Source organism: Schistocerca piceifrons, chromosome X, assembly GCF_021461385.2.
Source record: "Schistocerca piceifrons isolate TAMUIC-IGC-003096 chromosome X, iqSchPice1.1, whole genome shotgun sequence".
Classification (NCBI taxonomy): domain Eukaryota; kingdom Metazoa; phylum Arthropoda; class Insecta; order Orthoptera; family Acrididae; genus Schistocerca; species Schistocerca piceifrons.
The window spans coordinates 842,200,726-842,227,619 of record NC_060149.1 but is presented as its reverse complement, the minus strand read 5'-3'; the positions used below and the strand labels follow the sequence as shown (position 1 = coordinate 842,227,619).

At 42.0% G+C, this 26,894-nt stretch overlaps 1 protein-coding gene across 3 annotated transcripts in view; it reads left to right on the top strand.

The window, feature by feature from the left end:
* LOC124721683 (PDZ domain-containing protein GIPC3) overlaps window positions 1–26,894 on the top strand; it is a 261,759-nt gene that overhangs the window by 203,669 nt on the left and 31,196 nt on the right. For all 3 annotated transcript variants that reach the window (XM_047246758.1, XM_047246757.1, XM_047246759.1), the window contains exons 2-4: window positions 7,390–7,486; window positions 9,097–9,230; window positions 25,634–25,772. In XM_047246758.1, coding sequence (XP_047102714.1) covers window positions 7,390–7,486; window positions 9,097–9,230; window positions 25,634–25,772 — 370 coding nt within the window. The remainder of the gene's footprint in view (window positions 1–7,389; window positions 7,487–9,096; window positions 9,231–25,633; window positions 25,773–26,894) is intronic.

Below are 26,894 nucleotides of genomic sequence, written 5' to 3'. Positions count from 1 at the left end.
TCTGAGCCGAAGTACACAAAAGCATTCTTCCACTACTCACATCCTTTGTGGTACACGTTACCCTTCATATTGTCATTATCACAGTCTGAATCAGAATTACCACCAAGATGTAGTTGCTACCTTTCGAAATATAACACGATAATCTGCTTGATTCTTAAACTTTGTTACTGTATACATTAAACGATAAATCTCTTATCTTTGTGGCAACGAGCTGAATATAAAATGTCTTGATATGAGCCTTTGCACTTTCCCATTTAATGACAATTTGTAGCAGCAGCATTATTTCTTCAAGAGCCGTCAATTCATTCGTGAGAATAGACACGTTTGTGTTGACTGATAGCTGTCTCTTACAAGGGCGTACCCAGGATCTGAACTAGGGGAGGGGGGGGGGCAGGTCATACTAGTCTCAACTGAAGGGGGATTTTGGGTCTACCTTTATCGATTAATATGTTGTGAAGGAAGGAGATGCACTGAATAACAATGTCCTCGTGTTATAAAGGAGTTTTTTTTTGTTTTTTCTTTGGGAGAATATGCAACTTGTTCGTCAAACATCCGAACGTGCGTTCCACTAGCACTCTAGCCGCCGATAATTTCTTGGTAAATAATCTTTCTTCGTCACTTAGTAACAATCCAGAAAATGGACTCATTAAATTATGCCAGTGAGCAAGGGCTTCAGGCAGCCCTAATGAGGCTTTACTGAACTGCCTGGTAGTTTTTTCGGTGATGGCCGGTTTTGTGGAACGTTCTAAAAATTATTTTATAAATCACTTGCACTAAATGTCTCGCCATCTACTGCTTGTCATAACCTGCACGTCAACTGCTATTAATCTACAGTTAGCGTCAGCTGTAACTAAAAAATTAATAGTTTAGGTGCAGAAAAGCATTTTACATTTAAATATGGTAGGAGAAATGATGTTGTTCGTTAGAAACTTCACATAGACATGATCCCTTACTGCCTACAAGTGAATACGCTGTTCCTTGGCGTCGTAACATGCCTGCGAATAGCAGAGCGGATCGCTTATCGCTAAATTTATTGTTTCTATAAACTTCCTTGCCGACAGTAACGTGCCGAAGACGAACAAATTACTCCAGGATCTGCGCGAACGAGTTCGAATATCTTCTAGGGGGGGGGGGGGGGGGGGGCAGCTGCCCGCCCCCCCCCCCCCCCTGCCCCTCGCTGGGTACGCCCATGGTCTCTTATATGGAACAACAATCCAAATACACAGAAGGTCCTTGTTCGATCACGGATTCTCCGTGAGAGACAATATTTTCCGAATATTCCAGGATTCCCTATTCTGGACCAATCTGTTGGAGCCACTGTTTGGCAGTGTTCACAAGGGAGTTATCATCTTCAAACCTTGTTCCACCAAGAGAGTCTTTCAGTTTCCCAAAGAGATGATAGTCACACAGAGCCAGGTCAGGACTGTAAGGCGGGTGTTTCAGTGTTGTCCATCCGAGTTTTGTGATCGCTTCCATGGTTTTTTGACTGACATGTGGCCGTGCATTGTCGTGCAACAGCAAAACATTCTGCTTTTGCCGATGTGGTCGAACACGACTCAGTCGAGCTTGAATTTTCTTCATTGTTATCACATATGCATCAGATTTTATAGTGGTTCCACTTGACATGATGTCCACAAGCAAGAGTCCTTCGGAATCGAAAAACACCGTAGCCATAACTTTTCCAGCAGACGGTGTGGTTTTGAATTTTTTTTTTTTTTTCCTTAGGTGAATTTGCATGATGCCACTCCATTGATTGCCTCTTCGTCTCTGGTGAAAAATGATGGAGCCATGTTTCATCACCTGTAACAATTCTTCCAAGAAATTCATCTCCACCATCCTCGTACTGTACCAAAAGTTCGCTGCATACCGTTTTTCTTGTTTCTTTGTGAGCCACTGTCAACATCCTGGTAACCCACCTGGCACACACCTTTTTTAACGCCAACACTTTCAGTATTCTGCAAACATTTCCTTCCCCTATCCCAACGTAGCGCGAAAATTTGTTCACTGTGATGCGTCTGTCAGCAGTCACCAATTCGTTAACTCTCCGCACATTGTCTGGAGTGTGTGCAGTACGAGGCCTGCTGCTGCGAGGATAATCCTCAATATTGCCGTGCCCGCTTTCATCACGCAACCTGCTTGCCCACCTACTAACTGTACTGCGATCGACGGCAGCATCTCCATACACCTTTTTCAACCTCTTGTGGATGTTTCCCACTGCCTCGTATTCACAGCACAGGAATTCTATGACAGCACGTTGCTTCTGACGAACGTCAAGTGTAGCAGCCATCTTGAAGAACTGCTGTGACGGTGCCGCTTATGGGAACAGGTTGAACTAAGTTTGAAAACAAGCAGGAAGGATGAATCTACACACTGTAAAACTTTCACACATGCGGAATGAAAACTGTATTTGTACAAAAATGATGTGCATTTCTTTTGGAGTGACCCTCGTATATCTCCAAGCGAACGAATACTCATTACAAACAATGCAACAAGGAACAGAGTCCGGCAATCTCCACGTCAACAGGGATGAGCCTCCCTGAAGTTACCATGAAGGACAGTTTCGAAGCTGCGAATAGGTTGTGTCTGCGCAGCTTCAGGTAGCGAAGAGGCTCCAAGTGCGAGTGGGCTGAATGGCTGCCGCCGGCCGTCCTGTATGGCGGCAGCAGAGAGCGCTCACAATACGGAGCAGCTGAAGACGTGGCTCAGCGGGTGCGCACCACAGGGTCTCCCAGAATCCGCGCGACTGCTATCAGTGTCTGACGGAAACTTGCCGTTCCGATGCCAACTTCGCGACGCCCATAATGTGGTATCGATAGTGATACCACGGCCCTCCCCATCCAAACCACCTCACCATCGTCGAGTAGACTAAAACGACGACAGTGTGGAGGCCTGGATGCAGATGGCAATGAGGAGACGGGAGACGAAACTGAGGCCAGTGCTGAGCTTCCGTACACACTCCGGCATACGCCCTGAGCCTGCCTGGGAATACCGGCTGAAAAACTGGGCAGAAGGCACACACCCACATCAGGAGGCGGAGCAGCAAACAGAGTCATCTCGACTACTGCAGAGGGACCCAGGCGGCACGTGGGACAGCTGCCGGGAAGAGGGTGCATATCCCCCGGTTGACGGTGGCTGTTGAGACGGCGACGACCGTGAAAGGGCGTCTACTTGCATCGGCTCTGGACGGGAGCCTATGGCGTGGGGCCCATGGGAGCCAGGTGCAGCGAGAGCTGTTGCGTCCATGCAGGCACGGAATCTGAAAGCACAATGCCTGTGGCAGTTTGATTCAACTGGCGTCCCAGCAATCCTCTCGGTCGCTGCAGTAGAACGTAGAACATCCAAGATAGAATACAGTGGTGCCTCGCTCCCAGCGTCTCCATCTGCCGTACGATCTGTAAAAGACCGAATCTTTAGTATGATACTTTGTCTGGGTGGAGTGGGCACCCTCTGCTGTGTCAGATGCAGCAACAGTTTTTGGTGTGTGGCATCTAGATTAACAGACTGTTGGGAGCTTATGGTTCTGTTGGTTTCTTTTCATGTGTATCCAACAATTTAGAATACAGAGGGATATAACAGCTAGTATTTGCAATTTTGTGAAATACAACCTACAAGACTCTTTAATGAAGTAAGTTGCGGTGGCGCCATCCATGTAACAACTCTGCCAGCAATGGTCTGGAGCGCCGGGCGGAGCGGCCGAGAGGTTCTAGGCGCTACAGTCTGGAACCGCGCGACCGCTACGGTCGCAGGTTCGAATCCTCCCTCTTGCATGGGTGTGTGTGATGTCCTTAGGTTAGTTATGTTTAAGTAGTTCTAAGTCCTAGGGGACTCATGACCTCAGAAGTTAAGTCCCATAGTGCTCAGAGCCATTTTGAACCAATGGTCTGGAACGTGGCTGGGAGCAGAAGGAAGACAAGAATAGCAACAGAATTTGATCCCGTGTGTGAGAGGCAGCAAATTTGTCCATCTGTTGCTTAAATGTACGTACAAAGCGTCAGCTTCGCCGTTGGATTGCGGGTGGAATGGTGCACTAGAGATGTGACTGATGCTGGAGGCAGTGCAAAACTGTTCAAACTCGATGGCAACAAACTAAGGTCCATTGCCAGTCACAATCACTTCAGGCAAACCATCCCGGCACAATATCGGCGACAAGGCCTGGGTTGTGGAATGAGCCGTAGTAGAGTGCAAAGGAACCACGAAGGGAAGTTTGTTGAAAGCGTCAATGACGATAAGACAATGTGTTTTCCAGTAAGGACTCGCGAAATCCAAGTGCAAACTTTGCCAATGTGCTTGAGGTTTCGGCCATGCAAAGAACTGCTGAAGCTGGGCTGAGTGTTGTACAGCACAGAGTTGACACTGAAAAGTCAACTGTTCACTTCGTACATCCAGACCGTGCCAAGTGCAGTGACGTTGTGCCAATTGCTTGGTGCGAACATGCCACAGTGACCTTGGTGTTGCAGACGAAGCACATCGGTCTGAAGAGCCCGGGGAACCACGACACGTGACTGGTCATTATCGGTGCGAAGCGAAATGACACCTTGGTGAACTACAAGGGCTTGCCGACCGGCAAAATATCGGTGAACCACAGAGCAACGAATCTGTCTGGCTGAACACGGCGAACCGGCGAGGATGTAATGCAGCAGAATCTGTAAATCAGGATCCACAGCTGTGGTCTGGGCAATATTCTGGTAATCAAGCGGGAAGCTGTGCAAAGCGCCTGTGTCCTGTGCAACAACGTAGCGAAAGAAGCAGAGGACTCATCACATGCGTAATCAGGGCCAACAGGGAGGTGCTTCTACGTGGGCCAATCTCATATTGGTAATTTGACAAAAGAGGAGCCCATCATTGCAGCTTTTGCGCTGAGTGAGTTGGAACTGATTGGGAAGGCCGGCCGCGGTGGTCTCGCGGTTCTAGGCGCGCAGTCCGGAACCGCGCGACTGCTACGGTCGCAGGTTCGAATCCTGCCTCGGACATGGATGTGTGTGATGTCCTTAGGTTAGTTAGGTTTAAGTAGTTCTAAGTTCTAGGGGACTGATGACCACAGCTGTTAAGTCCGATAGTGCTCAGAGCCATTTTTGAACTGATTGGGAAGGGCTACACAAACATTGTAGAGGTTTATGGTCAGTCACCAAATAAAGTTTTCTGCCAAAAAGATACTGGTGAAACTTAGTGCCACCAAAGACAATGGCGAGAGTCTCCTTTTAAATTTGCTAATAATTACAATGAGCTTTGTTCAACTACTTCGAAGAAAAAGCAATCGACCTGCCAACAGAACCATATTTACGCGAGAAAACTGCACCAATGCCGTAAGAGGAAGACCACAGGTTTGACTGAACCAAAATGAACAAAGCTTCGGTTACTTCTGGAAAGCAGACTGACACTCATGCGACCAAACAAAAGGAACATCCTTCTTGTGTAGACGATGCAAGGGAGAAGCGATATGAGCAGGGTTGGGAGTAAATCAGATGTAATACGTGAGCTTCTCTAACACAGACTGCAATTCCCGCACATTGTGTTGGAGTGGAAGATCACGGATAACAAGCAAATGGGATTGCAGAGAGTGAACACCCTGGCTATTAATCACATGTCCTAAGCACTCAAGTCCTGGAAAAAAAAATTTTTTCCCTGTTACGTTTGAGACCTGCTGCAGATAACACTTGAAACAGAGTGCAAAGATCGCTTATGTGTTCTTTGGGAATGCGTCCTGAGGACGACAATGGTATCTAGATAATTCGAGCAAAATGGAATTTTTGCAGTCGACAGCTCCAAAAAGTGTAGAAATATGGTGGGTGCGTAAGCTCCGCCTAACCGCAGTCTCAAAAATATGAAGAGATCCAGAAGAGTGATAAGACAAAGATATCTTGCGACCCCTCATCCAGTGGGATTTGCAAGTAAGCATTGTGCAAATCAATTTTGGAAAAGTAACTACCAGACGCAGTTCATCCATCAAATCTTCCGGGCGCGGCAAGGGATAAATGTCAATGACTGAGTATTCAAAGTTTTCTTACAATTGATGCACAACTGGAGTCTGCCGGACAATTTCTTTACAAACTTCTACGTTCTGTAGCGTCGTTGGATAACGTTTTCAGATACGGGTTCCTATCCTCGATTTGTTCCTGAAGACACCCTCAACAACAACTCGAAGTTTGTCGCAGTATCTATGGGACTCACTATATGTATATTTCTTTGCCGCAGACATTTGCAACTTCTTTTTTGCAATGCGTGGCAGGAGCCAGCCCAAAGACATCCTGCTTATCACATCTTTCATAAGACGCCCAGCGTCGACGGAAAACTGTTTTTAAAGTGGACTTTTCGTGCCCATACCAAATTAGTGTAGAGCATTATTCGTTTTATAGATATGTATTAATAGGACAGTAGAACAGTCAACGTGGGCCAGGTCGGTGCCGTCTCTGCTGGAGTACTGTTTATTCTTCGTGTTTTACTGTCCCTGTCAATACACACTGATAAAAGAAATATCGCACTAGATTAATTTGGGACCCCTCTGTCGAAGGGACCCTTAAAATTCCACTTCAAAAATCATTTTATTTCTAACGGGAAACAAACCGACACTTTCCATTGACGTTGACATATGAAAAATGATAAGCAGGATATGTTTGCATGCTGAAAAAAAGAAATTACAAATAACTGCCGAAATGCCACAAAAAATGCTCTGGTCAACTCTTAGGAGAGATACCCTGTATATAGCCTGCACAGTGTCCCAGGAGAAATGGTGGCAATATTCGAGTGTATAACAGCAAAAACCGTTCAAAGCAAAAATGTCTTTTTACATGGCCCCCAAACTGCATACCTTAAGAGCTATAAACACTTGTTCAGTAGGAGCTATGTGTTTGACAGTATATTAGGAGAAAGACATGGGGAAATACAATTTGCCATTACTACCACTATATAGTTCATTCAAAAACGAACATTACATAAACAAATACAACAAAATTAATCAAAATTAGTGCTCAGTATTATCTTTGGGAACATTTTAAATTGTTCTATTGAATAAAATGATTTTCCTGTAAGCTAATACTGTGTGGTGTTTCTGAATGAACTAATGTCAGACTATATGCTTCTGCTGGCAACATATTAAAATAATTGTAAACCCAGGTGTTTGTGACTATCTTGTCCTCAGCCACCAACAGAAATATCTTCATTTATACCTGTTACACCATGTATATTCAACCACTTCTTGTACTACACATAAAATAGTAATAACAAAAGTTATTTCCATCATTGTAATCTCAGCTGACTACTTAAAGGTCAAGTCCCATTGTAATTTAGCAAACTTGTCATGAAGGTTGATTGTAGAATCTCCATGTTTATTACACTAATCAGTCCTAAAAAGTATTTATTGTATTGTTAACACAACATTCTTTGTTGTTTCAGATCCTGTTTTGCACACTGAATACCCACAAAGTAGACATGTCGAAGTTACTTGGGGGCCAGATTGGTTTGGACGATTTCATATTTGTACATAGAAAAGGTATAGTACAACTGAAGATCAAGAGATTTTATATCTACTACTGTATATACTTATATTACTATTGGAGTTAAAGATAATGTATTTCCTGTTTTTAAGTTTATTTATATAATTCCACTGTTTTCCTTGGAATGAGAAATAAATCACCAAAATGCTGGACATTTGTTAGCAAAATGCATATGCAGTGAACATAAAATTAAATAACTTAAGCTTTTGAAATCTGATATGATTTTCCTTGATTTGGAGAACACAGAAATAAATTATCAATGAGGGTGATAGGCATTTCAAACAGTACCTAATTTGCAGCTTGTTTCTCTGTCATATCTTCTGAGATGGTACTTGTTCAGTTACAAATGTTTGACTTTTTATTCTACAAAATCTTGCTAAGTGATATTCCAATTCTTTATCATCAGAATTACTAAAATAAGTCAGGTTACAAGAAAGACATGGACACAACAAGAAAATAAATTTTATGAAAAGGAAAATTCCACTCAAAAATCTGTAAAATTAATAGAGGTGCAGATGGGCTAGCCCATACCTATTTTCAAGATGTGAAACTTGCAGTAAAGTCAATAGAAACATATATAAAGAAAGCCGAACTCTTAGCTATCAGAGTAACAAAGGAGAAGTGGGAAAAGTTGAGGGAGATGGGAAGTGGGGCAAGTCACCAAGAACCCTGATTAAGAAAATATCATAAGCTATAACATCTTCCTTACACTCATGGGTTTCTTATAACTGTGGTTTCGATTGATCTTTCCTACTTCCCACAACTTTTTCATCTTTTCTCACCATGTTCCACAGGTCAGGAGCTACATAATTTTATCATGTTAATTATTCTTATATTACTTCCTGATAAGGCACTTTGATATTTAGGAACTCGAGTGTCACAAAATGTTTATCGAGCCTGATTTGTAGCAGGCACTGAGTGGGTCATTCACACGTTATTTCATCTTTTTAAAAAAGCAATTTTATTTTAAATAATGTTTTGTGTTCTTTGTGATAGAAATTATTTTGTACAAAAGACAGTGTCATTTATTTTCATTATCATAAGGTAAACACATAGCAAAATGAAAAATATATATCCTGTGCAAAAAGATGTCCAGCTCAATGTTTGTTTATATTGCTTTTGAAATCTAAATAAAAATTACAGCCAGGATGACATACATTGATGATATCACTATAACCAATTCAGGAAGTTGTGATGTAGAACTCAGTTGTAGTAGCTAGTATCAGTTTTAATTTAGAATTAAAAATTAATCAGTGTCAAGCCAGAATATCAAAAGGACTGTGAAAATTGCAATTGTAACAATGTTGTACATAAAAATACCACAAACATCTGACTCTTCAGTGAGAAAAAATGAGTTCTCTCATCTAACATTCTCTCTCTTTCTCTCTCTCTCTCTCTCTCTCTCTCTCTCTTTCTGACATAAATATCAATAACATGACTTTACCAAATCTTAGGCAGGATGTAAATAAATTGATAGTTTTTAAGGCGTATGTATGACTATTTTTTAAGGAAATTTTTTACTATTTTATTATAAAATCTGTTACATACATTATTCTAAGTGACATGTGCACCCATATATACACTATTAATTTATATACTATTGCAGGAAGACCTAAAGAAATAGAAATCACAAAGACAGAAGATGCACTGGGCCTAACAATTACTGATAATGGAGCTGGTTATGCATTTATAAAGAGAATCAAGGAAGGCAGTATTATTGATGGCATAAATGTGATACAGGTGAGTTATGGAGTTTATATATAGAAATTATTCATATTTGCAGCTTCAAGTATAATAATACCACTCCAAATTAAGTCCACAAGGCTAAGTGATGCTGTGAGAGACCCTAAATTACCAGTCTACTTAAGAAAAAGGGAAAGATTTATTGTTGCTCCCTTTCTCAGGCCATTGAAAGTTGTTGATGTCACTATGAATCAATCCTAAGAGTGCTGCAGGGTGAGTTCAGTTATTCACCTATTAAACTCATTCATACTGGATTAAGTGTGACAATTAACTATTGAATTCATTTACATTATGACTACATGTTTACTCTGGACTTTACCAGTAGGTCTTAATAATAATCTTCTATATCTTCTAATGCTAACTTTAGTTTGCAATAATATTCCAATTTCATTCTGTGCGCTTGGATCTATAACAGTAGACCTGCTGGCTTAAATTCTGCTTTCCTTTATCAAAATATCTCTGGTTTATGAACTTCAAATATTTTAAGCAATGAAAAAGGTGGTGCTGGGACTGAGTTGCTGGCCTCATATCCAAAAGTACTGTTTTAATCCCCTTCCAGCCCTACTCATTTAAGTTTCCTGAATCTGCTAAACTGTTTCAGCTAGAATAGTTTCTTCGCATGACTCACATGACTCATTTCCCCATCACTATCTGACTGAGCTAATGCTCCACCTACAATCCTCTGTTGTCAGCTGGTTATTAATTACAATATCCAGCCCCTTTTTTAAAATTTCAGTTTGTAACAAGAATCTAACAGGAATCAGATATTTTCTTCTTTCAATTTTTTCAGATATGGTGAGCAGTGTACTGGTTTCTCAGACAGATATTTTGTCTAATCATTCTAATTTATTCTAATCAGCAGTATTCACTTTAAGTGAACTTAACATTGTGTAGTGTTTGCATTCAGCTTCATTTCTAGATGTAACATGTGGCACTGTCTTTTAGGACAGTAACAACAAGATTTACTCTGTTCTAGAAAGATTTTGTGGCCTAGAACAGAGCATTAACCAAAGTTCACAAATATAATCATTTCACAAGAGAGTAGAGTTACTATGAAAAAAGAGAACATCAGTTTAATATGAAGGAGTCTATAAGTTTCATATATAAATTTTGCACCTTGTTTCAGTGATATGTGGATGAAGTATGTATGTGACCTAGTGCAGAGAATCTTATTTTACTGTCGTTTAGATTAGCTGTAAACTCATGGAGTGCTTCCACAGTATACTATGAAGAGACATATTAATAATGAGTCAAGCTTCATATAATATTCAGTATAGTGTATTAAGTTTCAAAATGATATCCAATACTGTCTATCAAACTATGAATATGTTTTCCATGTCTAACAGTTAAGAGATTCACTGTGAGGTATAAAATACACATGGTAACTAATTAAATATTCGTGAGTGCTGCATTCCTAAATACTTTGTACATCCAAATTTAGGATGATTTATATTGCAATAAGTTTATAGCAGCTGATCAGAATGTCATAGGTTTAGCCATTCCCGTGGTGTGGAAAATTGTTACTAAGATCGGTGGTGATCAGTTCGGTAATAGTAGTAGTAGTTTTACGCATCCATGAATCACTTTTATGTGGTTACTGGACACGTTGTGCCATTACAGGTTATTCATATATACAGGCTTTTACAGACTTATGTGTTTAGTTTGCTGAAAATTGAATAGGTAGTGCACTGTGGCCTTATAGAGAGAGTCATTTGCCAGAAGTAATTTAGCGAAACCACAGAAAATCTATATCAGAATGGCTGTGTGGTGATTTGAGCCTTCATTCTCTGCAATACAATGCCAATTTGTTAAAAACAATACAAACTCATTTGAATTATCCTTACTGTACAATATTGTAAAAATCTGGTGCTATACAGTTCATTCGTTTCTCTACACATACACGCTCTCAGCTGATATCAAGGCCAGGACAGTGATGTTTGTATTCTATTGTATGTACCACAACTTCCCATTTGATTGCCTGTAAAACAAATGACCATCCATCAAGAATATTTGAGATGTTTAGTTCAGAAAGTTTAGTATTACCCACTGCAGAGCTTCAGTGTGTGGTTTTCCAGCAATAAAAGAAACACTATACCTGAAAACTGTGTTGTGAAATAATGGAATTGTGTTATTACTTTTTAATTGTTGCACTTTTTTTTAAAAAAACTCTACTCTGTGCCGTATAAGTAATCCATTATTTTGTAGAGTGTATTGGTTGGCAGGTATTTTTTTTATTTTCTTTTTAAAGAGTTTAACAAGTTTGTTTCAGTAATCTCCTTAGGCAGTTTATTGTAGGTTCATTCCTTGGTATAAAATGGTACTTTGAGTTTTATGTTTATTCTTCCTTGTTTGAAATTATTCTAATCCTAGGATGTTATACATAGAAAATCAGTGATAAAATCTTCATAATCATGACAAACTTTTATCAAAAGTCTAATAAGAAGCTTTTCCATAATTTTTTGAGTGAGTATGAAAACTAGAAAGTCATTAAATCAATATTCTACACTCACTAGAGTAAGTATTAATGGTGGAATATAAGAGCTGAGAAAAATTATATATTACTGGTGCTGAATTGCAGGCAAATAATTAGTCAAAAGTAAACAGAAGCAAATATATAGCATAAGTTTCTGTCAGATATGTTATATGCATTACAGACATGGGATTCTGCATTATCTAATGCTCTACTATACTGATGTGCAAAACTTATGGATGAAAATAACTTTCACATGATGAGTCACTACCAAGTGAAACCAGATGAAATAGCCCACTGAAACTTTGCACATACATAGAAATAACTGCTACAGGTAACTGAAAAAATACACAAAGAGACAAACAGAACTGACACTTTCATTCAAAGACAATAGTTTCACTGAAGTCACCACAATTTATGGTGGTCCTCTGGATAGTATAAAAGTTACACTAAAATCACTACAATTTATGGTGGTCCTCTGGACAGTACAAAAGGCAGGACATGATTCTTAATAGGATGTGTGATCACCATAGAAAGCAATGTGTGCTACGCAATATACTACCGTGCCAGCCACAAGGTTAGTAAGTTGTTATTGTGGTAGGGCATTCCTTTCCTTCACCAGCACAAATGACAACTGCTGGATGGTCATTGGTGCATGTCAGTACACCAAGGCAACATTATGCCTCATCACACTGGTTGCACCAAAACAATAATGTTTGACAATGCTCCTGGATGCATTATGTACTCTGATATGGTGACAGGTTGGAACATATAATGCACTCAGAAACATTGGTGAACAGTATTGTTCTGATGGTCCAAGTGTCATGGTGTGGGGAAGCATAATGTTGCATGGATGAACTGACCTCCTCAGTGGTGCATTTGGCCCTGACTTCATTTTTATGGATGACAATGCACAACCACATCTAAATGTGCAGGCAGAGGAGTTCTTGGAATGAGAGGATATTCGATAGACTGACTGGCCTACCTGTTCACCAAACTTCCCATCTTAAATCCCATTGAGCATGTGTGATATGCATTTGGGAGATGTGCTGCAGCATATCCAAATGCACGAACAACCATTCAGTGGTTGTCAACCGTACTGCTGGAAGAATGGAACACCCTACTATGTGAAGTCCTTCACAACCTTCTGGCCAGAATGGGAGCACACTGTAGAGCATGCTTTGCCATCCATGGTGATCACTCACTCTATTAATAACTGTGTCTCACCTTTTGCAGTGTCCAGGGGAGTGTCAGGAATAACTGTTACATTGTAGAAAGGGTGTTTCAGTAACCAGTCTTAATTTTTAAAATATTAAAAGTACTGCACATATTAAGGAATTTATTAAAACACTGTAAAAATATTATTTTGTGTGAGATTTCTTTCTTTGTCAGTCCGTGCCTTGATATACGGACGTCCATTTGTCCTCTAATGTTGTGATGGTGTGTATTCTTTCTCATATCAAACTCACATAAGTTGCTTTTGGGATACAATGGTGCTGTATAGAGATCCCTGTTTCTTAGGATTACTTTACTTTTTATTGTGTTTACTTTTAAAAATTTAAAAAAGAAATCAGAATTTTACTCATATAACAGTATTGCACTGTATCAGTATGGAGCAAGAGGTGTGTGACTGAAAAAGACCAAAGCATGCCATCCCCATATGCTAATTAGTGACAGATCTGTCAGTTTCTACATGGAATAGTACACTTGAGCTTTTCTCTAGGAAAATGACTAATATGTTTCTCCCAGTTTAATTTGCAATCAATCTGGAAGCCTACTAGTTCCACTGATATGCTTCTGACATCTTTATTCAATCCTAGAATTAGTTCCTGTGTTTTATCAAGATTACTGAGGAGTTCATTATAAGACAACCAGTTTATTGCTATTTGAAATTTTTACTGATTTGCCCAATGCTATTTTGTGATCTCATGGTGTATACTGAGCAATGACATCTTGTCTGCATAGCATACACTTAATTAGCTCCTACATGAGAAGGTAAAACATTAATTGCAAAGGGTGCAACTTCTGCATTTTCACTAACAATCCATCACTTAGTCTGATGTAATTGATGAGATTAGAACATAGCAACATTTTATTTGTATTTCATTTAATTAAAACAAAAAATATTTTATTGAATTCAGAGACAAAAATGATTCATGGCATGTATGACATTAGTGGCTGGTTTCTGTCACTAGCTAAATACAGTAATATCCACCATCTCATGTCACATAAACAAGCATATTGGCAAAAACTCAGTTACTGTACATTTTCATATGGGTAGTTTGCAAATTCATGTTACAAACTTCTAGGACATGTAGATGGGTGTGGCTAGATAATATTTTCAATTGGACCTTATGTCTGGAAACATACTGTTTCTGTGCTAGAACCATCTGAAATCATGTTAGTAACACTACCGCTTTTACAAGTAATTGATTAGGTGTGAGGCAGTAAATCACTTGTTTTACAATTCCACTGATTAATAGCCAAAGAAATTGCTCATGTACTCATTGACGGGTTCTATTCAACATGATGCAGTACAGCCTCTTCCAATTCAGGTGCGCAGTGTCTCCTTGGAGCACCACAGTCACACATTCTGATGGTGAAGCCATTGCGTAATTGAAGCCATTGTGTAACTGTGGTGAAAAGGGCATGCGACGGAGTCGGACATTGTGGAGAACAATCTTGTTAAAGGCGATGAGCAGCTCCTCCATTGCCATGAGCTTCACCTTTCAGAAGGATCATGTCAGTTTATCTGCAACTGTGTACTCAACCATGTTACTCTAAAACTAACAGACACCTGAATGAGGCTCAAATCAAGTCAGAGAGGTAGGGCAGACATCAAATGATATCAGCCAGTCCAATGTAACCAGCCCCCACCATGACTTCCCTGTTGCATACCTATCTAAAAACATGTTTTCAAACAGCTGTAGCAGTGAAATGGTATACTTCCGTGCATGGATTCCTATTCAAAATATTATGTACTTACTACCCTCTACAAGTCCTAGAAGTTTGTAACAGAAATTTCCAAACACCTTGTAGAATTTGGGTGACTTTACACACATGTAACACGTGAAACAAAGATAGCTTCATTCAAAATAAGCAAATACAAGTGTATATAATTTCAAGACCTTATCAACAAAAATTAGATCTACAATAAATATATAGTAGAGCAAATGAAATAGTTGTAAAGTATCCATGTACTACCTCATAGTTTTATGGTTGATCCTAATTACATATTCTGAGGAGTGACACAGTTGTTAAACACGAATGCCACAAGAAAGGAAAAGTATTATGTAGCTGTTATTAGTAGACTAGTTTCTTAAACAGTTGTCCCCAGTCAGTTTGGAGGGGAAAATTGTACATTATCCTTCACCAAAGTCTTCTGTAGGTTGTGCTTTGTCAATGTAATCATTGTCCCCTACTTCGTGCTTTTAACTTTTTCTCATTTTCAGAACGTCTTTTCTTATTTTTTGACACAGCCCTTTTGTAACATCCTCATCGCGCCACATCATGAAACTCTCTGGCAGATTAGAACTGTGTGCCAGACTGAGACTCGGACTCAGGACCTTTGCCTATCGCACGCAAGTGCTCTACCAACTGAGCTACCCAAGCACAACTCACATCCTGTCCTCACATCTTTACTTCCACCAGTGCCTCACCCCCTACCTTCCAAACTTCACAGAAGCTCTCCTGCAAAACTTACAGAACTAGTACTCCTGGAAGAAAGGATATTACGGAGACATGGCTTTGCCACAGCCTTGGGGATGTTTCCAGAATAAGATTTTCACTCTGCAGCGAAGTGTGCACTGATATGAAACTTCCTGGCAGATTAAAATAGTGAGAATTTCATTCTGCAAACATCCCCAAGGTGGTGGCAAAGCCATGTCTCCACAATATCCTTTTTCCAGGAGCACTAGTTCTGCAAGTTTTGCAGGAGAGCTTCTGTGAAGTTTGGAAGGTAGGAGGCAAGGTACTGGTGGAAGTAAAGCTGTGAGGATGGGATGTGAGTCATGCTTGGGTAGCTCAGTTGGTAGAGCATTTGCACGCGAAAGGTAAAGGACCCGAGTTCGAGTCTCAGTCCAGCACACAGTTTTAATCTGCCAGGAAGTTTCATATCAGTGCACACTCCACTGCGGAGTGAAAATCTCATTCTGGACACCATATCATACTTACTGACATTAATCTCTATTGCAAGATTCCTACTCCATCAATTTCTTTCACTTTAAAACCTGCACCATCCATCCAGCCACTAGCACTTTCTCCAGTCCCACTACTGTTAACTCCTACAATACCACAAACAAAATCAAACAATGGAAAATCCAGGATGGAATGTAATAATATTATGAAAAGGATAGTTGCTACTCAACATGCAGTGGAGATGCTGAGTCACAGATAGGCACAACAAAAAGACAAAACCAGGTTTTGGCCAACAAGGTGTGTGTGTATGTCTGTTGTCTGTTTTTGACAAAGGCCTTGTTGGCCAAAAGTTTATTTTGTGACAGTCTTTGTGTTGTACCTATCCATGACTCAGCATCTCTGCTATATGGTGAGTAGCATCTATCCTTTTCATAATACCACAGGCAGAGCAACAAGTTAAAATGTGTGCACTATACTTACTATTAGTAAATCATTTGATTGCTGGATTCCTTAATCCTGACCTGGTAGAAATTAGAAGACTTCCGTTTGTTAACACTATGTTTCTGGTCACTCCAACAATAAGTAATAATAATAGTAATATTGTGTACAGCACTATAGTAGCCCTTATACAGGGTGTCCCAGGAGGAATGGCCAATATTCAGGGATATAATAGGAACGATCATTCGTAGCAGAAAGATCTAGTAAATGTGGGCTCAAGATGTGTACCTTAAGAACTGTGAGCACTTCTTCATCATTGATTCTGTGGAACAAACCTCTTCTAATGTAAGATCCTTGCTTTCCATGTTTTGGAGGAGACAGTATGGACCAAAACAACAAAAAGATGTTTAGTACACATGGGCTCTAGAATGCATAATGTAAGCATTTCAGTAGGAGAGATGTTTTTCACACTAGCAAAGATGAACCCCTCATAGCTCATAAGGTATGTACTTTACAGCCCATGTTTACTGGTCTTTTATTCTTGTTTTGGTCCATACTACCACCTCACAAAATATGAAAAGCAAAGAACTTACAGTAGAAGAGATGTGTTTCACAGTATCGAAGATGAAGTAGTGCTGATATTTCTTAAGGTATACACCTTAGAGCCTATGTTTACTAGACATTTTTGCTTCAAATGATTGTTCATCTCATATCTCCAAATACTGACTGTTCCTCCTGTGACACCTTGCATACTGTTCTTATGCTATCAATTAGTTTATTTATCTGTTTTGAAGTGAGCAATGAAGCAATTTCTTGAAACTTCCTGGCAAATTAAAACTGTGTACCAGACTGAGACTCAAACTCGGGACCTTTGCCTTTCACGGGCAAGTGCTCTACCAACTGACTTATCCAAGCACGACTCATGCCCCATCCTCACACCTTTACTTCTGCCAGTACCTCATCTCCTACCTTCCAAACTTTACAGAAGCTCTCCTGTGAAACTTGCAAAACTAGCACTCCTGAAAGAAAGGATATTCTACATCCATCTACATCTACATCCATACTTCGCAAGCCACCCAACGGTGTGTGGCGGAGGGCACTTTACATGCCACTGTCATTACCTCCCTTTCCTGTTCCAGTCGCATATGGTTCGCGGGAAGAACGACTGCCGGAAAGCCTCCGTGCGCGCTCGAATCTCTCTAATTTTACATTTGTGATCTCCTCAGGAGGTATAAGTAGGGGGAAGCAATATATTCGATACCTCATCCAGAGACGCACCCTCTCGAAACCTGGACAGCAAGCTACACCGCGATGCAGAGTGCCTCTCTTGCAGAGTCTGCCACTTGAGTTTGCTAAACATCTCCGTAATGCTAATCACGCTTACCAAATAACCCTGCGACGAAATGCGCCTCTCTTATTTGGATCTTCTCTATCTCCTCTGTCAACCCGACCTGGTACGGATCCCACACTGATGAGCACTACTCAAGTATAGGTCGAACGAGTGCTTTGTAAGCCACCTCCTTTGTTGATGGACTACATTTTCTAAGGACTCTCCCAATGAATCTCAACCTGGCACCCGCCTTACCAACAGTTAATTTTATATGATCATTCCACTTCAAATCATTCCGTACTCGTACTCCCAGATATTTTACAGAAGTAACTGCTACCAGTGTTTGTTCTGCTATCATATAATCATACAATAAAGGATCCTTCTTTCTATGTATTAGCAATACATTACATTTGTCTATGTTAAGGGTCAGTTGCCACTCCCTGCACCAAGTGCCTATCCACTGCAGATCTTCATGCATTTCTCTGCAGTTTTCTAATGCTGCAACTTCTCTGTATACTACAGCATCATCCGAGAAAAGCCGCATGGAACTTCCGACACTATCTACTAGGTCATTTATATATATTGTGAAAAGCAATGGCCCCATAACACTCCCCTATGGCATGCCAGAGGTCACTTTAATGTCGGTAGACATCTCTCCATTGAGAACAACATGCTGTGTTCTGTTTGCTAAAAACTCTTCAATCCAGCCACACAGCTGGTCTGATATTGCATAAGCTCTTACTTTGTTTATCAGGCGACAGTGCGGAACTGTATCAAACGCCTTCCACAAGTCACGGAAAATGGCATCTACCTGGGAGCCTGTATCTAATATTTTCTGGGTCTCATGAACAAATAAAGCGAATTGGGTCTCACACCATCGCTGTTTCCAGAATCCATGTTGATTCCTACAAAGTAGATTCTGGGTTTCCAGAAATGACATGATACACGAGCAAAAAACATGTTCTAAAATTCTACAGCAGATCGATGTCAGAGATATAGGCCTATAGTTTTGCGCATCTGCTCGATGACCCTTCTTGAAAACTGGAACTACCTGTGCTCTTTTTCAATCATTTGGAACCTTCTGTTCCTCTAGAGACTTGCGGTACATGGCTGTTAGAAGGGGGGCAAGTTCTTTCGTGTACTCTGTGTAGAAACGAATTGGTATCCCATCAGGTCCAGTGGACTTTCCTCTGTTGAGTGATTTCAGTTGTTTTTCTATTCCTTGGACACTTATTTCAATGTCAGCCATTTTTTCGTTAGTGCGAGGATATAGAGAAGGAACTGCAGTGCAGTCTTCCTCTGTGAAACAGCTTTGGAAAAAGGTGTTTAGTATTTCAACTTTACGCATGTCATCCTCAGTTTCAATGCCATTATCATCGCAGAGTGTCTGGATATGCTTTTTCGATCCACTTACTGATTTAACGTAAGACCAGAACTTCCTAGGATTTTCTGTCAAGTCGGTACATACTGTGGGGGCATGGCTTAGCCACAGCCTTGGGGATGTTTCCAGAATGAGAATTTCACTCTGCAGCGGAGTGTGCACTGATATGAAACTTCCTGGCAGATTAAAACTGTGTGCCGGACTGAGACTTGAACTCGGGACCTTTGCATTTTGCGGGCAAGTTCTCTACCAACTGAGCTACCCAAGCACAACTCACGCCCCGTCCTCACACCTTTATTTCTGCCAGTACCTCGTCTCCTACCTTCCAAACTTTACAGAAGCTCTCCTGCGAAACTTGCAGAACTAGCACTCCTGAAAGAAAGGATATTGCGGGTACATGGCTTAGCCACAGCCTTGGGGATGTTTCCAGAATGAGAATTTCACTCTGTAGAGGAGTGTGTGCTGATATGAAACTTCCGGGCAGATTAAAACTGTGTGCCGGACCGAGACTCAAAGTCGGGACCTTTGCCTTTCACGGGAAAGTTCTCTACCAACTGAGCTACCCAAGCACAACTCACGCCCTGTCCTCACACCTTTACTTCTGCCAGTATCTTGTCTCCTACCATCCAAACTTTACAGAAGCTCTCCTGCGAAACTTGCAGAACTAGCATTCCTGAAAGAAAGGATATTGCAGAGACATGGCTTAGCCACAGCCTTGGGGATGTTTCCAGAAGCTGGCCAGTGTGGCCGAGCTGTTGTAGGCGCTTCAGTCTGGAACCGCACTACTGCTACAGTCGCAGGTTCGAATCCTGCCTCGGGCATGGATGTGTGTGATGTCTTTAAGTTAGTTAGGTTTAAGTAGTTCTAAGTTCTAGGGGACTGATGGCCTCAGATGTTAAGTCCCATAGTGCTCAGAGCCATTTGAACCATTTTTTGTTTCCAGAATGAGAATTTTCACTCTACAGTTGAGTGTGCACTGATATGAAACTTCCTGGGAGATTAATACTGTGTGCCAGACTGAGACTCGAACTCGGGACCTTTGCCTTTCGCGGGCAGATTCTCTACCAACTGAACTACCCAAGCATGACTCACACCCCATCCTCACACCTTTACTTGTGCCAGTATCTCGTCTCCTACCTTCCAAACTTTACAGAAGCTCTCCTGCGAAACTTGCAGAATTAGCACTCCTGAAAAAAAGGATTCTGCGGAGACATGGCTTAGCCACAGTCTTGGGGATGTTTCCAGAACATCCCCAAGGCCACATGAAGTACTGTGTTACTAGAGCAGTGGACGTGCGCACTCTGGTGTGCCCCAGATTGTGTAATGGTTGAATGCCGCCTTGTGGAAGGCAGTAGGTAGGAAGGGGCAAGGTGAGCTGGTGGATATACCGCACCAGACATATGTCTGCTGTTGAAGCCATGAGCCAGCTATTGTTGAAGACGGAGGTCCGAGTCAGCATCCTGGCAGAATTGGGCGAGTTCTGGGTCTTGCTCCTGGGCAGTGTTAAGTGCCCCATAGTCCAGTGACAAAGCAATGGTGTGTGTGCGGTTGGGACAGACAGCGACGACGTTGTCTATTCCAGGGACATGACGTAATTGTAAATTCTGAGGTGAACGATAGTTGCCAGAATTGACGTGGGGAACACTGGTCGATGTCTTTCATAAGTGCAAAAGTGATCGATGAAGACCATGAAGTGATGGGCCTCTGCCAATGCCCGAAAGTATTTGATAGCCTCATAGATGGCGAGGAGCTCTCTGTCATATGCAGTTCAGTGCCTTTGAAGGGGAGAGAGGTTGCTGGAGTAGAAAGCAAGCAGCTGCTAGGTGTCGCCCACATGCTGTTGCAGGACAGTGCTTATGGGCGAGTAGAGTGAAGCCTGCAAAGTCGCGTTTGGCGACCAAGAAGCTGTCTTCCATTTGCTGCGTCCACAGCACCAGCTTGTTCCCTTTTGTTTTGACGCTGTGAGCAGCAGTGAGCAGCTCCTGCATGGCACTGGAATTCTTTAGTCGCCAGCAGAGAAAGTTTAACATGCCGAGAAAACGGTGGAGGTCCTTGAATGTCTTTGGGCGCGGGGAATCGAGTATAGCTTGTACTTTGTCGGGTAAGGGACATGAGCAGGCAGGGGATATGGCGTGGCCCACGAATTCCACCTCGCTGGTGCCAAGCACGCATTTTTCTGTGTTGTCGTTGATGCCAGCATCCTGGAGACGTCCAAAAATACTGTAGAGGTACTCGTGGTGTTCCTCTGGCGTCATGGAAAATATGTCATCCAGGTATGAGAACAGCAGTACAAGTCTTGCAGGACGCTATCCGAGAACCGCTGCCACATTTGTGCGGCATTATGGAGGCCAAAGGTCATAAAGGCGCTCTCGCAGAGTCCAAATGGCATGATGATGGCTGTCTTCTGAATCTATGGCGAGAATCTGGGTGAAAGCTATGGAGCAGTCGATCATGCTGAAGATTGTAGCCCCAGCCAGCACGTTGTTGTAGCTGCATAGGAATGACTCACGGTACCAATCAGGGATAGTATAGGCATTTAGCTTCCGGTAATCCCCATATGGGTGCCAGGAGCATCCTTCTCCTTAACAAGGTGAAGGGCAGATGCTCACAGGCTCTTTGAAGGACACAATATGCCGGCAGCGAGCAGCTCATCAAACTCAGCCTTACTGGTGTCCAGTTTATGCAGCACAAGCAGGCATGGCCACCAGAAGATGGGTGGTCTGGGCAGGTGTGTGAGACCAAGAAATTGCGCCAGAAGGTCGGTGTATGGCCCAGAGTATGCCACCTGCTTCACATCGAAGAGAATAGTGAAAAGATTACGCACTTTGTTGAGCTCCCAGTCTCACTGTCAATGAGGTGTTGGTGGTAGTGCAGCATTACGGAGACCAGAGGTCATAAAGGCGCTCTTGCAGAGTCCAAATGGCGTGATAATGGCTGTCATCTGGTTGTACAGCCAGAATCTGGGTGAAAGCCTTTGAGCAGTCGATCATGCTGAAGATTGTAGCCCCAAGCCAGCACGTTGTTGTAGCTGCATGGATGTTAGTGTTTGATGAGATCCAGTCGATAATTGGGTCAGTAATGTTGGCGACATTGAAGGTCCAGGGCAGGTCCTGTTGCAGGCCCTGATCAAGGGTGTGATAATGAATGACATACGTAGCGACAGTGAAATTATTTGCTGCTGTCAAGAGAATGGCTGAGATGGTGTCAGCATTTTCTACAAGCTGCCATGGGAGAATAGACTACTTGGAGCCAGTGTCTATGAGGAACGGCAGGGCAAAATGGGTGTCACAGATGAGCAGGCACTGGGAGACCAAGCAACAATTGTGCGTGCCTAACCCTTGTGATTGTTGACATTTGGGTGCCAAGAGCAGGGTTCTCTGCAGTTCATGACATTTGGGCTGAAGTACTCACAATACCAGCAGAGACCGGCCCTGTCATGAGGGGCATTGGCAGGTCGGCTGGAGCTGCAGTGTTGTTATGGTTGTTATGCTGGCAGCTGTAGCTGCATGGGCTGTGGTGGTCAGAGTTGAGTTGGACTGCAATTGCTTCAACATTGCTATGTTGACACTGAGGCAGGTGAGCATGTTGTATGCTCCTACTGTTGAATGCTGTGCTGTAGGGCTGGGACCGGTGACATCATTAATGGTATATTGAGCAGCAAGAATGAGCACATGGCGTGGTGACTGGCCAGATGATGGCCAGCTGGCTGCGCCAGGTGGGGTTGCACTCACTGGCAGGGAGGCCAGCGTCTGTTGCACCTTGATGGCATCAGTGATGGAGAGGTTGGCATGTGACACCACTGCTGTATGTATTGGGGCCAGGAGGCAAGCTAGCCAGATGTTATAAAGAAAATCATCGGAGACTATGTGTGGTTCTGTCAGACTTCAGAGGTGGCACAGGAACTGAGAGGGTTGTCGGTTCCCACACTGCTCAAGGGAAACAAGGACCTGGATGCATTATATTTCAGAAGAGGTGAGTCGTGTCACGAGGCAGTACAGGGGTGTCTCGTTGTGGTCCGTGGCTGTGGGCGTCAGGGACTTCCATTGCATATGTAGGCTCGAGCTTATGCTGCAACTGGTGAAGATCACATCTGCAGAAGAAAACCATAGACGTGGGTCCCACAGGTTAATGGCAGCAGATGAACTGCAGCATGGCCAGCCGGAGTGGTGAATTCCATGGTGGTGCTTCAAGGCCAGGAGGATCGGCAGAGATGAGGACCAGTTTGGACAGTGGTGTGGAGTCCAGCTTCAGTGGCTGGTCCACCTGTGGTTGTGTCGCCATGTTGCATGCACAGGGTGGCGTTGCAGTGTTCCAGTTCCGTGAGGCATGTGGTGATAATGTCATGTGGCACTAGCATAGCAGCTGCATGTGCTGGGGTGTCGATTGGGTCAGAGGCAGTAGCCATTCATCTTTAGGTTGCACAAAATGTGGCAAAACATGCTTAAAGCAATGAGTTTACGGTGCAAAGCACACCAGTGCACCAGTGTCCATAGCATGAAAACAGAAGTTGCTGGGTACACACATGCAGGAGTCGGAACATGCACCTAATGTGGCAAGGCAGGCAGTAATATGCCAAAATAGAATATTAAGTTGACTGAGTCCATCATTGGGTCATCAGTGTAGGAATGTTCCTTCCTTTATTGAACTAAGTAACATGCAAAGTTGCAAACACATCAAAGACAGGTCCACACATGGCTGGAGTAACACAAATAGCCTCAGGTTCAAAATGTAAAACAGTCACTCACTCGAGATGTGAAAACACGAGTCGGGTATGGCACAGTAGAAATGGTGGAGTTGGAGAAATCATTGCCTCATCCCAGTGTTCACTGCATGATATGCACTTACAATACCTGCACAAAGACACACAAAGTAAAATTTATAGCCTCACAGGAGTGCAATGCAAAAACACAATAACCACTGTGATTGCATGCCAGGCGTAAAGGCAGCACGGTGCAATCATCCTGCAGCATTGTAAAAGCATTAATGTCAGGTGCACCCTCTCATGGCCAGTTCCTCATGACACAGGCATAGAGTAGAAACTGAAGTGGATAGTTCAAGGGATGGAGAAAGACTGGTGAAACTCAGTTGGCAGAAGCCTTGCTAGGGGCAGCTATTGTTCCACACTGGTAGTCAGTGACTGTAGTGGTGAAGTGTCCTGTCACACGACAAGATTGATTGCTGTGAACAGAAGAACTATGTGAGGGGTTGAAACTCATTGCCTTAGCAGACAGCTATAGCAAGTTGAGAGCAAATGGAACTGCTAAGACAGATGTGTGGTGAAAGGCTGCCATCCCCACAGCTTCCTTTTTTCTTAGTATCAAGTTTGGTTATACTAATTGATCCCAGAGCTTATGAGGAGATGTTGTACATATGCATACATAACATACATTGCACACAAACATGTCTGATTCTCTGCTGTTTTACATGGTAAATTTGTCTATGGTATTCAGCCACGTGGCTTGATCTTAGGTCCTGAAACACATTGACAAAATTATTGGCTTTCTGCAGAGCTCATCCTCGCAACCTGTTGACACACTGAACAGCACAAATAAGAGTCAAATTGCACTTCATACTTATAGAAGTATTCCTCCTTAACTAAACACAGGAAAATACTAATAGGTCATTTTCAAACATTTTTACGCCACCCCTTTTCATCCTGTCCCCCAGCCACAGTGGTAGTGGGGAATCTTAATCCCACAGTATTTTTATACCAATAATAAGTCATATACCTAACAAATTGAGTTCAAATTTCACCATGTGTTCCTGAGTTATTCTTCAGTGTCACCCCATTTCATTCCCACCCCTATGGGGTATAGGTGATTCTTAGTCTCACAGTGCCTTTTTCCAATTTTTAAGTTACTAGTAACCCTTGATTCTTTAAAGAATTGAACTTCCCTACGTAAAAGAGCTTCAAACTTCAGATTACAAATGAGTTAAAGCATTAGATATTTGATGTTCAGCATGTAAGTGAGAAAAAATTATAAAAGGCTTGAAACTATGTTTAAAGTTCATTGGAAGTTGCTAAGTGCTCACATTATCACTCACTGGGTGTGTATAGTCAAGGTAACTTGCACCTGATTGTAGAACATAGTTTTTTGCTCATCTCGATGTTTGCGGTGTCACATCTCCTGAACTATGTGTCATACAATGATATAATTTTGCTGGTACATTTGGTGTGTATACTGCATACTGTCTGGAAAATGTGATGTAAATGGGGTTAGAAGTAAAGAGGTAATAAATTAAAATGTCATGCCTGTTGTGGCAGTTTTACTGCATGAACAGCAAAAATATAGTAAGCAATAAACATTCCTCCAAAAGTTTCATAAAGGTTTGATATTATACGTAAAGTTTGTAGCAAGTGGCTAAGTGCTCTCATTCTCAAATACTGGATGAATATAGTATGGCTTTTTGCGTGCAGTGCATTACATTCCTTTTTCAGCCCCACGCCCATGCCTTTGAGACGTGGCTGTTTCTTACCACCAAAGTGCTTCCTTCTAGATGGCAAGTTATATGTGTACCAAGTTTGGTTGAAATTGAACCAGTAGTTTAGGAGGAGATGTTGAACAGACAAACATACATACATTCTTACATGTATTTTCATAAGTTATAAAGATATGTTAACTAAAAATAGATTGTCTTTCCAGGTTGGTGATCACATTGAGAAGATAAATAATGAGAATCTGGTTGGTCGAAGACATTTTGAAGTGGCAAAGATGCTAAAAGAAATTCCAAAGGACACAACATTTACACTAAGACTTGTTGAGCCATTGAAGGATGGATTCAGTAAGTATTTCCAGTGCACTGACATAGCAATGCCATTGAGCTCCAATATCAGTAAAAAAACTCAGTTTATATGGCAAAAATCAAGAATGTAAAGCTGTGTGATGTACATTTATGATAGTAGACTTGTTGCCCTTGAGCACAAAAACTGTGTATACATAACAGAAAGTGAGTAACATTGTTCCTTTATTTTGTTTCATAACTTTGTGTTTGATATATTGATTGAAATACAGTTAAAGGAACTCAGATAGGGAAGAGTGTAGAATATATGATACACAACCTGTATATAGAGTAATAATGATTTTATTGACACATGTATACACAGATCGACTGGACGTGACAAAGGCATAATTCACACTAAACATTCAGAGTCCACACAGTCGCTCTCCCTCGTCAGTGATGTTGCTAATCCCACAGAGCTGCCCCGCCCCCCTTCTGGTGCAGTCAAACATTGGTGGGAGAGAGACTATGCTGACAATCATCTATGCTTAGATGGCTGGACCATTTTTTGTAGGTGTAATTCTCGTATCGGAGGTTAAACATCTCGTTTTTCTGCAGCAGTATAGCCATTGCACAGTGGAAGTAACTTGACTAATGCTGTGATACAGTTCTCTAGATAGTGTAATCACTGCAGTATGACATCATTGTGATTGTTGTTTACATCATATGTGTCAGTAGTTGTACTGTTACATTTAGTAGGTGGATGTCTTGAGTTGCATCTGTGATTCACTGCAGACAGCACATCTCATTGACAAAGCATACACAGCCATCAGCACATCCATGCGGAGAGGCCAAAATGCAAGTGGAACCAATATAGACTTGTACATAAGCGTGGAGAATCAGTGTCTGCCATGTGATGTGTTGCTGCATTGACTGACTGTTGCTGCAGAGAAGTGGCATCCTCTCGGTCGGCGGTGATTGGGCTGAGTTGCATCATCTCGGTGGTGGCCAGATGGAGGCTCGATGTCATGGATGATTGCTGCATTGGAGAGGGGATGCCAGCTTCTTTGTCAGCTGTAGAACAAAGCTGTGATACCTCAGCCAGTTGGTATCATGTGCAGTTGAGGGTGTCATGATTGGTGTTGGTCGCTTTAATACATGTGAGTTTGGATTCTTGCCTTCATG